Source organism: Epinephelus fuscoguttatus, linkage group LG4, assembly GCF_011397635.1.
Source record: "Epinephelus fuscoguttatus linkage group LG4, E.fuscoguttatus.final_Chr_v1".
Lineage (NCBI taxonomy): Eukaryota > Metazoa > Chordata > Actinopteri > Perciformes > Serranidae > Epinephelus > Epinephelus fuscoguttatus.
In genome coordinates, this window is record NC_064755.1 from 18,355,719 (window position 1) to 18,375,824 (window position 20,106).

The 20,106-nt window shown below is 42.6% G+C and overlaps 1 protein-coding gene across 2 annotated transcripts; it reads right to left on the reverse strand.

Annotated features, from left to right (window-relative positions):
- Positions 1–882: 882 nt before the first annotated feature.
- Positions 883–18,348, reverse strand: LOC125887517 (GTPase HRas). Of its 2 annotated transcripts, none has more exons than XM_049574384.1 (6): positions 18,051–18,348; positions 9,752–9,892; positions 8,161–8,339; positions 6,449–6,608; positions 5,611–5,735; positions 883–3,842 (listed from the first exon to the last, which is right to left on the reverse strand). In XM_049574384.1, exons 2-5 carry the CDS (start codon positions 9,860–9,862, stop codon positions 5,616–5,618), a joined length of 570 nt encoding a protein of 189 aa, XP_049430341.1. In that variant the 5' UTR covers positions 9,863–9,892; positions 18,051–18,348; the 3' UTR covers positions 883–3,842; positions 5,611–5,615. The 2 variants fall into 2 exon arrangements, with proteins under 2 accessions (XP_049430341.1, XP_049430340.1); XM_049574383.1 differs by having other exon boundaries at positions 9,752–9,895; positions 18,051–18,347.
- Positions 18,349–20,106: the final 1,758 nt, after the last annotated feature.

The following is a 20,106-nucleotide window of genomic DNA, read 5'->3' on the forward strand; positions in this document are numbered from 1 at the left end:
CTGTCAAACCATTCAGTGTGGGCTACCATACATGGCAATATAAATAAAGTCAATACCAGCAGTAATAAAATGCAAAGACCTTCCTCGTGCTCTGCTTGAACAGGCATATTTACTATAGTTTTATCAGCAAACTGGCTCCTCTTTAACATCTTCACATTTAGCCCAGTCTCACTGAAACTAACAGATCTGATATTACATTCAACATTTATGTTGTATTGTATATAATTGAAGAGTCAAATTACAAGTACGTAATATTCTGATGCCATGCCTCATTGAGCTGCTTTCTTTCACCCCACCAGACAGTATCTCTTGCATACTTCCTCCTTCCTTTTCAGTTGCTGGAAGTGACCGCAGACACACGCGCACACCCTCTTTTCTGTGTAATACAGTTGTTTCCAGTGAATAATTAGACATCAGTTACTTACTAACTTCAGAAACAGTTAACTCTGCGAAGAAATCATTCAGAATTATGACATCTTTTTTCTTTTGGCCATTGAAATGCTTGATGAAGTTTCCTGACAGGAAAACAGGTCTGCCTGTGCCACCTAAAACCTTCTGTAAATGGCACTGCTGATGGTAAAGCTCGTGTGTAAACACATTTATGACTGTCCTTTGAACCTTAATCATATTATTTGCCCACACTGTATAGTTGACACAATGTTGTAAATTGATTCTTGCATACAAACAAAACAAAAAATTGTCAAGGATATTAAATTCAGCTGTGTTTATACAAGCTGAATAACACTTATTTAGTATATGTGTAAAAATCTGTCCCCTTCTGTTTGTCATACTCTCATTGATACACAAAGCAGCCTGTAGGTGGCAGCAAATCCCAAATTTCAGAGACACATGATGTAAAAGTTAAATGATTGAGACACACTGTTTCATCTTGACATCTTTATTCCTGTCCCGCAATACATTTGCCACATTTTCAAAGAGTAAATACATCTTAAATAGCTAAACAGTTGACATTTTCACAAATTCCTTCCAAACCTCCATCCACAGTTTGCTAGGGAGAAACAAGCCCTTGAGCCCACTGTATCCTTGTGCAAAACTCCCAGTGGTCCGTTACGTACAGTCTTTGTCATGCTTGCCAGGTTTTTTTTCTGACATGTATACTTGTGGTTTTGCTGGCTGGAGTGTCCCTGTGGCAACATGACGCCGATATATCGAATGAAACGGGAATTTGAACGCACAGATTTGTGGAATTCTATGTATTATTATTATTATTATTATTATTATTATAATCATGGATGTATGGTTTAAAGACAGGGAGAGGACAAGCGTACTATCAGGACTGTAATTACAGGTAACAAACGCCACACTCCTTTTCCCCCACGTTTAAAGGTTTGAGTACAATAGGTGAAAAATGAAAGTTAGCAACAACACAGCCAAAATGGGACCGAAAATCATCTGCTGCATTATTTTAAATGTAAATCTTAAACATGAGGCTTCTTTCAGACAATATCTAAAGACTCAAACACATTCACAGTTCTTATCCTTCCTCCGAGCAGAGAGATGAACACTTAACTGACCACTATCATCCACGCAGTAACTAAACCGATTCTTTAAGCCATGTTATGAGTGAAAAAGAGTCACTTCAACTGTACAAAATCAGGTCAGAAATAAAGGGTTTGTTTCCCTTGACAAGAGGAGACGAAGGCAAAAATAACATTTGACGTCTTTCATGGAAGAGGTCTTTGAGGTTTGCATCTGAAGCTTGTTGTCAAAACCTGCCTGTAGTGTGTGGAACTCCGAACATAATCATACATGACCGATTCTCTGAATCGTTCAAGTATAATTTGGACTTAAAGTAACAATTTCTAGCAATCACTACCACATGTTCCGATGTAATAGGAATGACACTTCATGAGAACAAGACGTCGCTCATACTGGGATCTTAAAACTGTCTTTTTTTATCGTCTTGTTAAAGAATCACAATCAGATGCAAATGCCATTACAGACACCTTTAAAAAAATCAGTGTAGTGTTTTCAGAGGCTTGCCTTGTCTTTCAAATTCTATACAGCGCATGTCTAAATTCAACACACTTCTATGTTTGTTTGTTTTTTAGTTGCACACATAATCAAACATAAACAAAACAATGCAGCCAACAGAACACGTAATCATCTCAGGTAGAGCTCGCTGCACACATGAGGTACATACACACTAGCTAACAGATAAGGCAAAGTAAACACGGAGCAGTCTTTTTCATTTTAGGCAGCAAATTAATGGAAGTCGTGGCGAGCACAAGCGAGTCAGTATTAAGAAACAAAAAGCGACGCACTCCCATAACGTGGTATCCATCACCTGTCACACACAATAGTCCCACATACACAGTAACTATGGTTCTGACGTGATTAGCACCTGAACTGTTATTGTTCCATTGTAGAGCTGAGGTGGCAGAGAGAAAGAGAGAGAGGAGCAGTTTGAGGATAGTGAGGTGTGTGTGGAAAAACTCAAGTTCGACTCTGAGGCAGGACTTGTGCGTTACGCTCTGCAAAGCTAACCGGTGACATCCTTAACTCTGGTTTCCGGGACTGTCAGGTGAGACGTTCCTGGACCCTGATTCCTGAGCCTTAAAATCCACAAAGAATGATTCTTGCGATGTGAAAATAGCTGTGATCACCGTGTCGTAAATAAGAGTTGTACAGCGTACAGCTACTGAAATGCAACGCAAGAGAAATCTGGTTGTCATTTTGTTTAAAACCATAACCTGTCATTGTGTAACTGTACAAGTACAGGGCTCTCCTCCTGTTCTACAGGCAACCTCTCCAGCTTCAGCGACTGGAGAGACAACAACTACATCGTCATGCACAGCACCCCCTCCGTCCTAAACCAAAGTAAAACAAGTAGCAATGACAGGTGGTTTATTCCCAATACTTTGTGTAAATTGGACAGTGAAGAATCCTATTGCACCAGAACCTACGTACACTAGCCATTACTATTATTATTCCACAAAAACAACTCTTACTGTAGCAAAGAAAATGCCTGTAAAGAGAGAAGGCAGCTGCATTCTGAAAAATTCACCCATCTTTATACTCTCCGTCCAACATTTCTATCCCAAAAGGAATTCCAACTACAGGTCGTGAAAAATGTCAAACCAGGTGCGATCTGCTCACATATTGCTCTGTGACTTTCAGATTCTGCAAATCACAAATGAAATGTTCCATTATCAAAAACAAAATCAAAGGATTTTGTACAGCGAGGCTAACTGTTAAACAACAACAAATTAAAGTCACTCCCATGTCAGCCTCCACCCCCTGGATCCAGTAATGATGAGGGGACTACACAGCCGTTCGAGGCAAACCAAAAGGCAGGTAGAGCAAGATGGAGGGTGTTTGTGTGAGAGGTGTTTGGGGCAACTAAACATCCATTCCAGTCCTTTCCTTTTTAAGACGGTCAGTCCTTCCAGTGGGCAGGCAGGGGGGGAGTGGAATTAGGCTTTCAAGGTGGGAGGGGGTCCGAGACACCCCCTTTAAGACCAGTGTTGAGACTGAAAACAATAAGTTAGCAGGAAACTTTGTTGAGCTACCCAGCGAGACCACACTGGAGTTGACAAAGAGTCATTAGTGGAGTTGCTCACAGGTCGACGTGTGGACCAAAAAAACGGGACCGGACCGGGCCAGTTCAGGTAGCCACTTGGGCAACAGTCCAAAATCCTCCTTTTCCATGAAGGTCTATGGTTCAGTCAGCTCTGGTGGTTTCCTTGAGAGCTTTTGCTTCAATCATCCTCTTTTTGAAAAAGTTTATATTTCATCATTGAGTTGTTTTTATCGTTCTATCTTTAAGTCCATGCTGCCACTACGCGCTGTAGCATTTCTCCTCAACGTGCAAACGTCAGCTGGGGAATCAAACGACACAAGAGGGAGACAGATGTTAGCACCATTTTATATTATACTTCTGGGGAAACTGAGACATAGTGAGAAGTTAAATTGAGCAAGATGTTTCTACACCTACAACAGACAGTGATACACATAAAAGGCATACAAGTTCCAGCATACAGGGTTTATGTAGCTTAAGACAAGGTAGATTTAAAACTTTTTTTACTGCCACTCGGAATGAAAATAAGACCAATTTATCAAAACTGAAGAAAAACAACATAAACAGACATCATGTAGAACAGGACCGAGAAACACCTGGTGCTGGTTGGCACATTTTCTTGGCTATAGCCCCTTTTTCACCAACATTTCCAGGAACTTTTATTACCAGGAATTTATTTACCTGGGTAAAATAATTCCTGCTAATCTGTGTGGTTTGCATTTCCACCCCACCTCAAAGAAAATGTCTTAGATTTAGGGTGATTATTGTGTCGCGTTTTGTGTATGTGTATGTGTGTGGAGGAGTTCAGCAACACAAACAAAATGAAGCTTGTAGAAATGAAATAAAGTTTGCAGCAGCTGTCCGTGCCAGGAAGTGCGGAACGCTGTAAGTGTGAGAGCACCAATCAGCGTTCTTCAGCACACAGCCCCGCCCCGCCCCTCAAGAATTCCGTGTAATCTACTAGGTACTTTTTCAGGGAAAGTTTGGGGTTGAGAGAAAGTTTTTTCACTGGGTAGTTTCGGTGGAAATGCGCCGAGGTTTTTCAAAATCCCAGGTAAATGAAAAAAATTCCTGCAGTGGAAAAGGGGCTAATTTTATGTTTCTCACTCTGCATGTAGAAAACCACTGCCTGGATTTTGTCATTGTGCCGAGTTTGAAAAACTGCAACTGGATTGCCTTGTTCCAGTTTTAGCCATGTCATGAAATCTTGGTGAAACAGCCAATTTGCATTGAATTTAAATTTCCCCGTGTCATCCAGGGTACAATGATAGCTATTCCAGCCGGAAACAAAATGAGTGCTGTTGGTTACGCTGTCCTGATCTGCATGACGTTCATGTGAGAGACATTCAGAAAATTCGTTACAAATAAATTTAAAAAATTGACGGTACTAATTATTTTGAGATTTTCCTATGCAAAGTCAGAAAAAAAGATTAATAAAATCCTACTTTCTATGTCTTAGCATTTTAAAAACTTGATTGATTGATTTAAACCTTTGAAACCTACGCAAATTGGCTTCTTTTAAAAATGTGGGGAGAAGGCAATGAGCAATGAAAGAAGAAATGAGCCAAAAAATTAGCAAGAAATTGGTGTGAAAGAAAATTAAAAAAAAAAAAAAAAAAAGAACAAAAGCTAAGAACAGATAAAAACAAACAAACAAACAGGGAAATGACTTGGAAAAGGTGCTTAAAAATTATAAGAATTCTGTGACATTATTGAAAATGTATAATAATTATAAATCTACTGTAGTTTCTGTAGCTTTTTTACCCTATTTATTTATTTTTATTTTTTTTTTGCAATCTGTGGGACATTTCTTGCTAAGTTGCTCATGGTACAATGTTTATAAAAGATATCACACTAATTTCCTCAAGGTTCAAAGGTTTAAGTACTTGCTATAGGCGTCAGAAAGCAACACAAGTGATGTGACTCCAGATTTTAAAAGGTTAAGACACTTAAATGTCAACTAAGGCCTTATTTTTTTGATTAAAAAAAAAACTTAGTGTTTTTTTTTTTTTTGAGACTTCCCATGTAACTATATAGCTATCAAAGAGAGAGAAATTTCTGTGTCTCACCTGCATCACGATACCACACAGCGACAGCTCATACAGTCCTGACCACTTTCATCCGGTGGGTTCAGCTTCCTCAGCTTATGCTGTCTGATCTCCCTAACCAGTGTGTAGAAGGCGTCCTCCACTCCCTGTAAGCACACAGAAAGGTTACAGAAAGATCTGGACTCACACAATGGTCAATCACAAGTGGAGTTCACTGCATGCACTCTCTACAACTGACAGCAAACCTCTCAGGTGTAGTCGCCAGTGAAAGGGCCTGGCAACATCACCATGGCAACCCTGATATTTCAGAAACCATTAATCGAGAATTCATAATGTCTAGAAAGAAGTCGTCTCTTGGTTCTGTGCATGCTGCTCTGTTTGAATGACAGACTTTCTGCGAGTTCAGGGATGAATGCGAGAATCTGTATGTACCTTCATAATGTGTGACAGTGAGTCAGAGACAGTGGGAGCTGTGCTGCGACTTGTCCTTACGAAGCCTCTCAAATACTGTAGCACTGTTCTCAAGCCAAGGTAACCTGGCTATGAGTCATTGCCTGCAGCATAATAAATTGTTTCCAGCAACACAAATCACATCACACCGCGGGCCATTCACTGCTCTTCATGTGCTTGAATTCACATGCAAAATGTAATATCACAGAGCCCATACTGGAGCCCACTGTCATGACTTGTTTATAGCATGATGCGATACAGAGGGGACTTCAGATTTATAAAGAATCTGTGTTTTGTGGCTTGAAAAGATGGGAGGAAAAATGAAAATATCAGCAAAATTTAAAGGTAATTTTAAATACCAGAGATAGAGGGAGAGACTGTGGGTGTGTGCTTCTTCTTCACTACCTACCTGTCGTGTTTTGGCAGAGGTCTCGATGTAAGGGATACCATAGGAGCGGGCAAGTTCCTGGGCTTGCCTTGTGTCCACCGTGCGTGCCGGGAGGTCACATTTGTTGCCCACAAGCACCATGGGAACATCGTCTGAGTCCTTTACACGTTTAATCTGTTCTCTGTGAATTGCAGAAAAAGAGAAATTGCTGTTTAATTGCAAAACTTTTGTCTGTTTCCTTAACCTGCCCCAGCACTGCGTTTAGTCACAGTGACATGTCCCTCGTCTGGGATCCTCCCTGCTTCATAAACAACAGCAGCTCCACCACTGGAGAGCCAACCACCCAGGGAGCTCTAGGACCCTGAGGAAGAGCCGGGGCCCGCCGGTGCTGGGCTGTGCTGCACTGCTGAAGGAGGGATGTGGAGAGGAAGGGAGGGAGGGGGAGGGAGGGATGGACAACAGGCAGGCGGCGAACAGCATTACCTCATCACTACAGCAGCCAGCGCCAAACGCCAGGCAGCCAGGGGGAACTGAGTGAGAGGAGTGGGTCAGATCAATCTATCAGCTCAGCCCTTCTTCTCCCTAAGCTACAGTACAGCAGGATGCGTCCGCTACAGTCAGCTCTGCCCATCTGCAGTCAACACTGCTGATGGTGTTCATGACCACAGTTGCTCTGAGTCCTGATGTCACAGCAGACATGTTGCCCCATTAGACCATTGCCTAGTTATATGCTGGTGAGGCAGGTCATCAAGAATGTTAAAAAAGAAGATATTTGGTGCATTTGATAAAATAATGCTGGCTGGTTCACATTCAAGAAAAAAATCAAGATGCACTGCTCAGTTCTACGCAGGTACCTTCCCGGCATGTGCCAACAGCAGAGCAGAAGTTTTGCTAAAATCCCTCTGACTATTTTTGCCAGTAAAACACAAAACAGATCTTAAAATAAATCAAGAGCTCTAGCCGGGCTGCCACCTATTCCAGCATCCAACCAAAGACCCATGTGTGCTTTCTCAAGTTGCATAATGCTTTTACAGTGATACTACCAGTTGTGTTAAAGCAAAGCACAAAAAAGGCTGGGTTGCAATGGCAGCAAGCCAAATAAATGTAAGAAACTCAAAAAAAACCCCTTCATATCTGTAGAGGACGCGGCAAAGTAAATACGCAGCCTCTTTTACTTGCCACGTGCACACAACTGGCAAGTGGGTGTCTGATGTGATGAGAAAGACAAAATGTGGCAAAGAGAGAGAACACTGTCATCTCCAGCTGAATCTCTCCCTCCCTCCTCCCTCCCTATCTGTCTCCTTCCCTGTCCTTGAAAGTGCTACCTCTCCCCGCTCCTCTAATTGAGTCAGGATCGATTTCATTGGCATCGTGCTGTAATCCTCCAGTTGGGGGCTAAGCTTTCTTTAGCCGTGTTAAACGCTACAGCATGACATCACCCAACTACTGCAGAGAGCTGGCACACATACGTATACACACCCCTCTCTATCCAGACCCCGTGGGAGTCCCTGCAAACGCACACTGCATTTACAAACACACATATGCAGAACCTTAGAACTAACAGGGATGACTTTGTGTCTGAACTCCACCCCGACCTGTCTGTGATCCCAGCAGCAAATACTTGTGTTCACATCTGCGACGACAGATCTCACGATGCTCAATGTCATGATTTGTGATGCGCCTGCATCCCTAAACCCAAACACTCGTCCTCTGCCTCACTCCTACACACACACCTGTACTGGTGAATGTCCTCGAAAGACTTGGTGTTATTGATGGCGAAGACACAGAGGAAACCCTCTCCTGTCCTCATGTACTGATCCCTCATGGCGCTGTACTCCTCTTGACCTGCAGTGTCCAGGATGTCTAGCAGGCAGGTCTCCCCGTCAATCACGACCTGTTTCCTGTACGAGTCCTGCAGAAAAAGAAGGGAGAGAGGCCAACATTTAGAGAGGAGGTAAAAATATGCGAGTGAGAGACCTGTAACAAAAGTCAGACACAAAACAGATGGTTCAGGTGGAATCTGAGGCAAATGCAGCTCACTGAAGTTGTTACATCCTTGGCCACTCAGTGCTAAGCAGCATGTCCATACACAAAAGCCTCGGTTCCACCAAGCAGTCTGGTTCAGTTCAGTTCATCACACATTAGAAGACTTATTTTTGCGTTCCCACTGCCAAATAATGTGGATGAAACCAGTAGAACTGTTCTGTTCTGTCCCGTTTTTCGTTACCAAGCACACTGGTCCGATACTAAAAGGTGGATCTACAAACACAGCAGTCCGTTGACTGGTCAACAGAGAGATTTAACACTCTTGCCTACCAAGGAATCGATGCACAAAGCATAAGCACGCTATTTTTAAGACATCCCATCGACTGTGAAGGAAACTCTGAAGACTTCAGTCTGTTCTATTTTGTTGTGAAATTGTTGCACAACCCCATCTGTTGATGGTCAACGAGGTGCAGAGGTTCCCCCGCATCATTGGTTAAGAGCAAATACAGTTAAGAGCTTACCATCTGGTAACAACCCCGCCTACATTTAAGAGTACTGTCTACAGTGGAAATGCAAAACAGATCTTTGGTTTAGGCGCATGTTCATACGGATACGGGTATGACTGGTATCCGTTACCAATTCTCCGTCCACTTCCGGGTCAAACGCACATCTAGAGATCAGAGGACCAGGGTACTGGAGCCAATGTTTAGCCTTCCAACACGCAGCCACAAAAACATGGAGTGCCGTCCCTTTGTTTGTTAGAGCATAGGGGCCAGGAATGCAAATACACAAAAAGGACATTGTCTGGCCAGAGGCAGGCGTGGTGAGAAAGAGAGGGAGAGTGTGGAGAGGGAAAAAAGAGAGGAGAAAACATTCTCACTGGCCTCTTTGCAATGTCTGCAATCTTTTTCCAGCATCTTGTTTTCAGGAAAATATAAGAATTACAGAATGTCAGAAGAAATATTTATCCTAAAAAGAAATTTAGGAACTTCTATCAGGCCTGATCAGTTGGAGAATCGCCACAGACATTCGATTAATTTAATTAAATTAACCTAATTGAATTAGCTTGATTTAGAGTGAGCTGTCGTCGCAGTAGGGTCCAGGCAATATTGCTCAGCAGTGACTGAGGGACTGGACATGTGTATAAAACACAGATTAAAGCAAGCACGTCTCCCACATAGGTGTAAAAGTAGTGTATAACCACACAACAATTCAAGGGAGAGCTGGAAATGCTTTATTTTTTTAACAATCCAATCATCCCCTGTCTACCTTCCCACCCCAACACCCAAGAAGCCTCCCACGAGGATAATTTGCAGAACATGCAGAAGAGAGTCATACCTCTATGGTGGGGTCATATTCATCCACAAAGTGGTTCTGGATGAGCTGAATGGTGAGTGCACTCTTGCCCACGCCTCCAGCTCCCACCACTACCAGCTTGTACTCCGTCATCTTTGCCGCTGTTGCTCACCACACACACCACTGCTGGAGAGAAGAAAGGGAGACAGAAAGGTGCAGGTTAGCAGTCTGACTAGAGACATCAGCAGAAAACAGGCACACACAGAGCCTTTGCAGGCTAATTTCTGCCACTGGACTGTCATGATGTGGTCTGCAACTATTGCTGCCCAGTGGTGAGAAACATTAGTGTTTTTTTTGTGTGTGTGTTTTGCAGTGTGTCTGTCTGTGTGTGTGTAGTGGGGGCTGAGGTTGAGACCCTCAAAGGGGAATGTGAAAAATGTGCTGAAGGTACTCAATGTTCCAATGCTCTCCCGCTCAGTGTGAGCAGCAGAGAGTGTGCACGAGAGGGAGAGCTACAGAGGCAGCGAGGGGAGAGAAAGAAGGGGGCATGACACTGGCAGACTGGTCCTCATCACTGAGGCTTCACATTACTGATGTCTAACTTTGAACCCAAGGTGACAGACGCCAGGAATATCAATTTTTTTAAAAACACAAAAATAGAGCAGTGACAGAAACACAGTGAATGAAACGATTTCAAAGAGTAAAATGTGTCTTTCAAAAGGATCAGCACCAGTCTGCCTTTCAATAGTCAGTATTCACTATTGCTAACAAAGCTAAGCTAATGCTTTGAGCTGTTTGTTGGTTTGCCTTGCTTCACCATCGGGATCAATCCATAGCAACAGAACGAGAGGCCTAAAAGAGGATTTTATGACTCCAGGTGTGCCTGCAGTTGTCCCCTATGGGCCCACTGAACCCACTTAAGAGGTCTAGTCGATGTAACAGGGCCGCCCTGACTATAAATCAAGGCATGTTATTAAAGAAACATGTCGGCCTCTTGAGAAAACATAAGTGATATCCATATTCTGTTGGATAAACTTACACAACGCGGGCAAACATTACCTTTACTTGAATTTATGGACCTATGGATGGTATCTGGAAGCAGAATAAGGAAAGTGAAGCACTTCCAGCATCAACAGGTGAAATTTAAAGTAGAATTCAGACTTGGAAAGAGGTGCAAAATTTTGCTTAATCATCCAAAAAACAATGTTAAAAGCAAGTTTTCACCTTTCACCTCACAGTGCTAAACATCTAAGAAACCATTTATTGAAAACAGGTTTTGAAATAATTTAGTTGTGATGAGTATTTTCTATAACTCGGACTGAGATGTTGTCAAGAGGATGGGTAACACCTTCATCTTTACAGGAGGAGGCTAGCAATGAAGAACAACTTTCCCAGATTTCACCAGAAAGATCAGGTGTGTGGAAACTGGCAGAAAATGCCAATTATACTATCACAATGTCAACTATTGAGTTAGCTGGAACCATGCATGTATGTCCATGCCCTGTCATCACCACCACCCTTACAACACCGCTGGCCAGTAAAATTCCAGGCGGGTTGAGTCAGTGGGTAGCAAAAGTAGTCATATGGGCGTTTCCATTACATACAGGGGCAAAGCATGACTCAGCTTATTGCAAATTTACCACAAACTTACCAAATTTATGACCTGAAAATGACCTGATGCCAGCCCTGTGGCAGACATGCTGGCACATGATGAGTCAGAACAAGTAAGACATGAAGCTCTCATGGAGATTCTGACAGATTAAATGCAGTACAAGCTAGGGCTAGTGTGGCCAAACCTATGCTAACCACAGGTTAAGTCTGCTGGAGGCCCATGGCAACTGCAGGAGCCTCTCGTGGTTACAGTGATGGTTTGACATCATGCAGACAACAATGAGTGGTCGGGGGATGTCATCACAGCGATGTCATCTCTGATATCAGAGCACAGAGGAAAATCACTGGGATTCCTGTACGCCTCAGAATAGATAGTTTCACTTTCTGTTTGGCCAAAAATTCAACTTCAGACATTTTTACGCTTTTATGCTTTGAATTTAACCAAAAAGTCAATGCCACTTTCAAACTCAACTTACAGTGATGACATTCAAATCATGCTACACCTTGTTAGACACCCTTATCTACATCTGCATCACCCTAACACCCATGGCCACCTTAAATTTCTGTTCCTCAAAAGTAGTCTGTCATGTATCTCGTATTCAGTTGTAGCAGTTCAGAGTAAAATAAGGTCACGCGTGGTTAAACATCTCGGCCTGTTCATCGACAGTGTCTCACTTTGCTGAATGTTCCTTAAGTGAGCTCAAGAAGAAAATCACTAACCTGCACCACCTGCTAGAGTGTGTAATCAATCTGTCAGGATTTCATGAGCACCACGGGTCACATATGCTGTTTTACCTTCTGCAGGGCACTGACTGTCATCCCTAACATAAAATGCACTCCGTGTAGCTCTGTTAGGCAAACTCCTGAGTTCTTGCTCACTACAGAGAAGTGAACATCGGCGAGTTAGCCAGCCTGAGCAGAACACATACACACCCTCTTTCTTGTGCTTTATCTCCCAAGGGAGCACACACACACACACAGCTGGGGAGAATCTTGTAGAATAAGAGAGGGGTAACTCGTGACATAAATGCATCCTTTGGACAGTTGACTGAAACGACAACATGCAAACTACACGTATTGAGGCAATACAGTCATGTGGAGTGAAGAGTAATGACATGCACCTATATTTGTCTCTTAGGGTGGTGGTGTATTAGTGAAATCTGCGTGCACATCTGTGAAAAACTTATTTGTGTCTGAGATGTGTGTTGTTGTTGCTGATGAGGGGGCAGACTAACATTAGCTTAGACTACGACTGGCTCACTGATGTTAATGATTGACAGGAAAGCAGACTTGCTAACTCAAGACACGGCCATTTAGCCGCTCTCATTCAATCACACAGACACACACACACACTCCTGTTCTTGCAAAGCATCCTCGACGCCATAAGCCATTGCTCACCTTAATGGAACAGGTAGCTCTGAACACCGTCACCAATATCAACAATGGCCTCCTTGTAAAAACACCCTCGCTGCTATAATTCTCAAGCACAACAGGAAGGGAATTATCCTGACCCCTCAATCTTGCAGCCAAACATTTAGCTTCCTTTTTCCCTCACTGTAAATAAATCAACCTGGTACACAGTGCAGCCCGCCCTGGCTGGAGTACAGAGACTGTGGCAGAGCCGCAGCAGAGCCAGCCTTGCTCCTCGCAGCCTCCTTTAACCAAATAAACAGCAGCTGTGCAGAGAGACTTGTGCAGGGGCAGACAGACGCCGGAACACCTTTTGCTACCGGCTGGAGACAGGGCAAGGATTCACATTGGGGCTGGGTTAATGTGATGGAAAGAGCATGGACACAAAATGAAATGTTAAATCATAGACTGGTCATTGGGAAAAGAGAAGGAGGATTTTCAGGAGACGATGGGTGTGCCATCATGGCTGCAACTAGTGCTGTCATGATACTGGAATTTCTCTCTCCAATACAATACCTTGAAAACCAGCCGATAACCATTTTCGATATTATGGGGAAAAGTACCATTGAGGGCATAGGATTCAAACATCATAATGACGACTATTTTTTTCTTGGTTAGTAGCAGAGAACAGCAAAATGACTGTGGTATGCATTAACATGAGGAGAGAGCAAAAAGTGCAGCAGGTACCTGTGTATCAATACTACAGAAAATGACTAGTGAAACTGTTTAAAATATTCAGTATTGATATGCATCTTTAAATGGACTATTTTTGACATTACTAGATTCAATGATTATGTTCATTACCGATTAATACTGGCACAGAAACATCAGGATTGGTGGATATTTCAGATGATTAAAAATACAAGAAATGAGAGTAAAGAAATGTCAAAGATTGAGGTAATTTAGAAATTGTTTCGTAATTATCAGACAGCGTCTAAGAGTTTAAATGTTTATGTTCAATAATCGGCTGATATATTGCTACCAGAATTTTTAAAACTCTGAAATATCGGTATCAGCTTCAAAAATATAAAATGACAAATGGCTTTTACAATTTTAAAATATCAAAATGAATGCTGATTACTCTTCTGTCACTAACTTAACTATTCAATCAAGTGATGGCTTTAACACTAGCATGGATTACATAAAAATTTGGAGATAAATCTGTACAATAAATGTAATAATTACGTTACTGGTTAATCAGATTTTCCCAACCCTTCCAGTGTACATGCCTAACCCAAACTTTACTCATACATTTAAGTTCAATGCCTGCTTCACTACTATGTCAAGGCAATGCTCATGATGATATACGCCTTTTAATCACCAATACAGATCTAAACTTAACTCAATAGAAATCTTTTCTATATTTTTTATGAACTTTCATGCTGAATAAGTGCACCAAATTGAACTGATAAGCAGTTAAGATGGAAAATATAGGACACACACAAACACAAACACACACACACACACACACACACACACACACAAATAAAAACAAAAAGAGACTGACACCAGCACTCTCTCACACGCCCACATCTCTCCAGATTCTGACACGCTTGGTTGCCGCATTTCTTCCACATAACCAGATCTCGAGTGTACACCTGCCAAACGATTGAAAATTTACAGCCTAAAATGCTAATTCAACACACCCGCGCCCGCTACCGGGAGACTGGAGGAAGGAAAACAGACAGCCGTGCCATCTTCTCACAAACTAGGCCAAGTCAGCAGCTGATTAATAATCCACACATACATATGGAGATGAATGGCAAAAATTAATCATTGATAGTGATGCTGTGGCTTTCTCGGAGCCACTTGTTGTCAGTGGGGGGCTCAGAGCTGGTCTTTGAGGCGATAGAGAGGAGGGACGAGGACACAGCAGCTGGAGATAATAATTATCAGCGAACGCATCAATCTTTTTTACATAATTCAACCACACATGGGGATGAAGCACAAGAACTTTTCATTTACGCTTTTTTTTTTTTGTACACACAGATGGTTGTCCTGCCCTTATAGCGGTGTCATGTCCTTCTCTGCAGTTCATACTGTACAGTAATTACTGTCAGTGCATGGTTAACCTGCAAAATCCTTAACTGCCCCCAGACGTGCGACAGTTGGCCACATTTGCACATGCACAAGTACACCTGTAAAAACATACATACAGGAACGATGAGGACACGCAATGTGCCACCTCATATCTGACAAACGAATAATCCTACAGCAAAGATGAACAGAGCAAGCCTCCTGCTACCACTGTCAAATACATGACTCTGAGACAGGCTATAGCTGCAGTTTCGTCTACAAGTCGCTGATCTATTCAATTCCACAGTCCCCGAAACCTTCTCAAAGCTGTTCCCCTTTTGATCAAGGAGCACCATACAGCATGTCTGTGTTTAGGGTTATTTATAGCTCGCCACCTCCAGCCTGGGAAATTAACAGTTCGTTTTGAAACCCAAGAGCCCTGCCTGGACCAGGAGGATAATCTTACATGACAGCTTACGGAGGGTGCGAGTACAGAGCAGCAAGAGGGGTGATGGGAGGAGAGTGTCTGAGGGCGACGGAGGGAGAGAGAGGGCTGCTCTTACTATATGCCAAGGGCACAGAAAACCAAAGGAGGGAGGGGTCGACCTGGAAACTGAAAAATGTATAAGAAAATCAATAATGAAAATGCTCAACATACTCAAGCATTTCCCCTCAACTAATTCAGCTGCATAGCTCTGATAACTACAGCCAATAAACATGTCTTTACTTTTTCCTATAACCTGGAAAACAACTCCATCACTTTAAAACACATGATGCAAGAAGGAGGGCACATGAATGGCCATCCTCCTCAACATGCATCCTGCTCTCCATTAAAGTTCTTAATTGGTTAAAGGATCCATACTGGCAGAGCCACAAGCCCACTGCAGAGATAATAGATTTTTAATGGAGCGATGATGGTAAGGAGACCCTCTCTAGGGAGGTATCACGGTCGAATACTGAGGCTCCAAGACCCATCCTGGAGCCCCGATAGCCCACCGCACCCTCCCACTGCTCTCCAATGACATCATCCTCCTAAACGGCATCCAAACATTAGTGTTGACCGGCAGCTGAGGAATCACTACTCTGCTGTCTGAGGCCAATGAAACAAGTACGTGAGGACTTTATGCAATTCTTGCAAAGTCTATAAACTCTAGATGTTCCACTATTAAAGCAGCACTATCCATTTAAGTCCTCCTCTGGGGCAGGAAGTCAGAAAAAACGCTGAAACATGAATGAAACTATGATTTTGCTCAAAGAGAATCTTGAGAGCAAATCCTTTAATAAACAATTCCTCCTCCCCACATTTTCTCCCTTACAAACATTTATATTAAGAGTTGCTGCGTGCATCTGTGTGTGTGTGTATCTGCGCGCATGCTTAAACAAGCTGCTCTTAAAGGCACTAGAGTATAAGTGACCTTTTCCCCACTGGGTCATCCTTTCAGCTTGTCGGGTAGGGTGAGACGGTGGAGGCAGCAGCAGAGATGAAAAGGCCAGCTGACCTCCACACAAAGGCCTGCCAGTTAGAGGAGCCATGGGGCTTATCATCAGACACCAAACACCCCGAAACTCATCAGTGGTCTTTTTTTTTTTTGCGCAATCAGAGGAATTTTGTCCAGTTGTTTTAGTTTGTGAGTGCGTGTGACAACACTATTGTGGGTCACACAGCTGCCGGTCAACCTGAAGGAGATCCAACCAAAAGTTGGGTCAGTTAACCAAAGAAAAAATAATTAACCTCCCTAACCTAAAGACTTAGAAACAACAACATCACGTCAGGAGTATGACAGTGTTTGATATATAAAACACCCTTTCTGGGTGAGGATTCAACATCCCATGTGATGACAACTGTATATGACTGCATTAGTATTTGTGGATGAGTGACTCAAACAGGAGTGAATCATGAAATCTGTGTTACACATGAAATCTGAAATGTACTGTATTCACAATCATGCTCACTCACTATAAGAAAACAACAAAGTAGAGTATACCCAAGAGCATACCCTGAGCGATTTCTCAGTCTCAAGCTGTCACATTAAACAAATTAAAACCCGCCAAGTGAGTGAAATGAATGTGAAAAATTGGAATCTGTGAATTCCTGGTATCCAGAAGAATCACACTTATTTTGGCATGCAGCTGGGCACCACCCAGGCTACAGCTGTTCAGAGAAAGGGACAAGAGATTAACATCACACCTCTATCACTGGCTGGACTACCTCCAGCTGTTTTCCAGCTGCCTGAATTCTTGCCTTCACTCTGAATGCTACAGAGGCTGATGTCAAATTCACACGCCTGACACTGGACCTCTTTAATGGAGCCCATGCTGTCCAATGTACTCCAACCAACTATTGTTACCTTTAAGTAGTGATGTGGTGGATAGAAAGATGAGATGTGAACAGCTGTCAGTCACAATCATATGCCAAAAAAACAACAATAACTTAAATACGTTTTGATTTGTTTCTAACTTAAATGTTAGCTCTACTTTACATGATGACTGCAGTGAATTCTGCCACAGATTTACCTCACTTTGGGATGGCTGGATTGTTTTTGCATCAGTCCAACAACCCCTTTAGCAATCATCTGAGTGATAGCCAATTAAAAATTAGTGCTGTCTCTGCCATCTTCTACCTTTTTAAACTTGCTGCACAGTTTGGCAGCTTCCAGAGAAGAAATAATCCGATGTCAGCTTTCTAAATGCCTTGTAATGGAATCTAACTTCCGCAGTGATACATTCAGGTTTTTACTCAGTGTGACGGGGCGTCACCCTAACGTTACTTGTCTGTGTGGCCACTATCGGCGGCGGCGGCGGCAGCAGCAGCAGCAGCAGCCTCACACTCAACAATGTCTGTACACTGCACAAAAATACATAAAGTAAAATCCCCAGTGCTGGTGTGTTCATATGAACACCTTCGGTTTCTATTTTAAAGTGAGAAGATGGGGAAACCCACGGCGAGGTAACGTTATTCCTCCATGGCCAAGTTAACGTTACAACACCCCAACTGCACAGACACTGTTTGTCTAAATAGATTTAAAAAGCTGAGGTGTAGGTTAAATTCATATCCTGTGTAATTCCCCATACATGTAGCCAAGACTACAAAGCAAGCGTGAGTTGTTGAGCTCGACATATAAAGCTCGCCGGGCGTGAATTCAAATGTTATGATAGCTAGCTAACATGTTTTAACAGTGGACCGCAATCTCCAGCGGTGCCCCCCCCCAAAAACCACTGAAAGCGTTTGAAAGCGGTAACCATTAGACAAAAAACAGTCACTGCCGACATATTTCGGACACAGGAATGTGCAGTGCATACTTACAACAAGCAGAGGTCTAATTAGCGACAAGAGCGACGTTTCGTCTGCCGGAGAAGAAGAAGAAAAATCTTTCAACTCTGTTGCCTCTCAGCTGTAATCAGTAGGAAACAAAATGTTCTTGGTCCGCTTCCCGCCGTCTTCGGATATCTGCACCGTGTTGTGTCCCGATAAAGTGTTTAATTTTCAGTGGCCAAAATGCACCAAGGCATTCATTGGTTCTGGGTAAAATGAGCCCGCGTTGAACAATGTGCTTCCACAGAGAGCAGAGGGGATGAGGAGTGTCGAGCCCACGCCCAGCTCTATCAAACATAGAACCGCCCCGGTTACCATGCATGTTACTGATGCGTTCACGGGTCGTCGGAAACAAGGAGGCCTCGCCGTATAGAACAACGTATAGAACAGCTGACTGCCTGCATTCACCACGGAATCCAAGTTTTTAGATTGTCACTTAAACGCGACAGACAAGGAATCCCTGCAAAGATTTGAATGTAGGTATGAGGGCCTGTTTTATTATTTGGCTATAACAGTAGTCATGATTTAAAAAATACTGAGGTAATGAGTCCACTTCCCCAGTGCAACCCCACCCACCTGAAAACTAACCACCAAACAAACTCTGTAAAATGGTCTGAGCTTTAAAAAATCTAAAGAACATTGAAGCCTTAGTAAAATAATCTAAAATCAAATTAAAGGGAAAATTTGAGTTAAACTGAATGTCTAAGTGTTGAAAGTTGGAATTTGTAGACCTTAATCCTTAATTTCATTGTTTTCCTTTAGTAAATTGGCCCTAAACCTCCTCTATATATGGAAGACTTTGTGAAAACTTTTCTCAGTTGTTCAAATTGAAATAACTGAATTGAGTGAGGATTTAATCTCTAAATTCTCAGTTTTTCTACTCAGGATTTTGGCTCAAAAATGCTTCTGGATACACTACAGATGTGTCATTTTATTTTTGTGAAAACATTTTGAGCAAGAATCAAATTGTTGAGATTTTCATTCATTCATTTTTCGTCTAAGGACAGTCAGACTCTAAGATATGAGTACGAGTACGACGAGTACGAGTACAAAGCATTAAAAGTTATATGTGTGAAATCATAAAATGTAAACTGTTATCAAAATCCCAAAATTCACAGATATCCGCCCTGAGACCTTAACTTTTGTTTGGTATGCATTTTTAATTTCTCCTAGCTTTTTGGGATACTTATACTAGTATAAGTATAAAAAGCTTAACACTCTCAAAGTTAATAAAGTCCCAATGTCCTCATATGAGACAACAATAAAGTCCAAATGTCTTCCAATAAGTATTCACTAATTACCAGTGTCTTAGCTTGTTACTGTTGCTAAAGTTGGTCAAATTTGTTTCCATATGAAACTACAAACATTCATTCATTCATTCATCTTCTAACCGCTTCATCCTCTTGAGGGTCGCGGGGGGGCTGGAGTCTATCCCAGCTACATTGGGCGAGAGGCAGGGTACACCCTGGACAGGTCGCCAGACTATCGCAGGGCTGACACACAGAGACAAACAACCATTCACACTCACATTCACACCTACGGACAATTTAGAGTTATCAATTAACCTAGTCCCCAATCTGCATGTCTTTGGACTGTGGGAGGAAGCCGGAGTGCCCGGAGAGAACCCATGCTGACACGGGGAGAACATGCAAACTCCACACAGAAGGGCTCCCACGCCCGGGATCGAACCAGGAACCCTCTTGCTGTGAGGCGAGAGTGCTAACCACCACACCACCATGCCGCCCAACTACAAACATTATTAAGCATAAATAAACAAGTTTCATCCATAAAATCTGATCAGGTTTTGGACCTTGTCCTCTTTTGTGTCAGGATCAGCTGCAGACTGACTTGGCAGAGATGGCTGCCATCTTGTTTTTAACATGGATTAGTGTATTGTGGTCTTGCTATCAAGACACAAAAAAGCATCCATGAGTGAGGACCACAGGTCTAAGTCAAGTAGAATGAAGTATAAGGTCAAGTTAACCCAAAAGGTGATGTCGTCATATGCGAATGCAGAGTCTGAGGAGGATATAAGACCAGTAGTTCT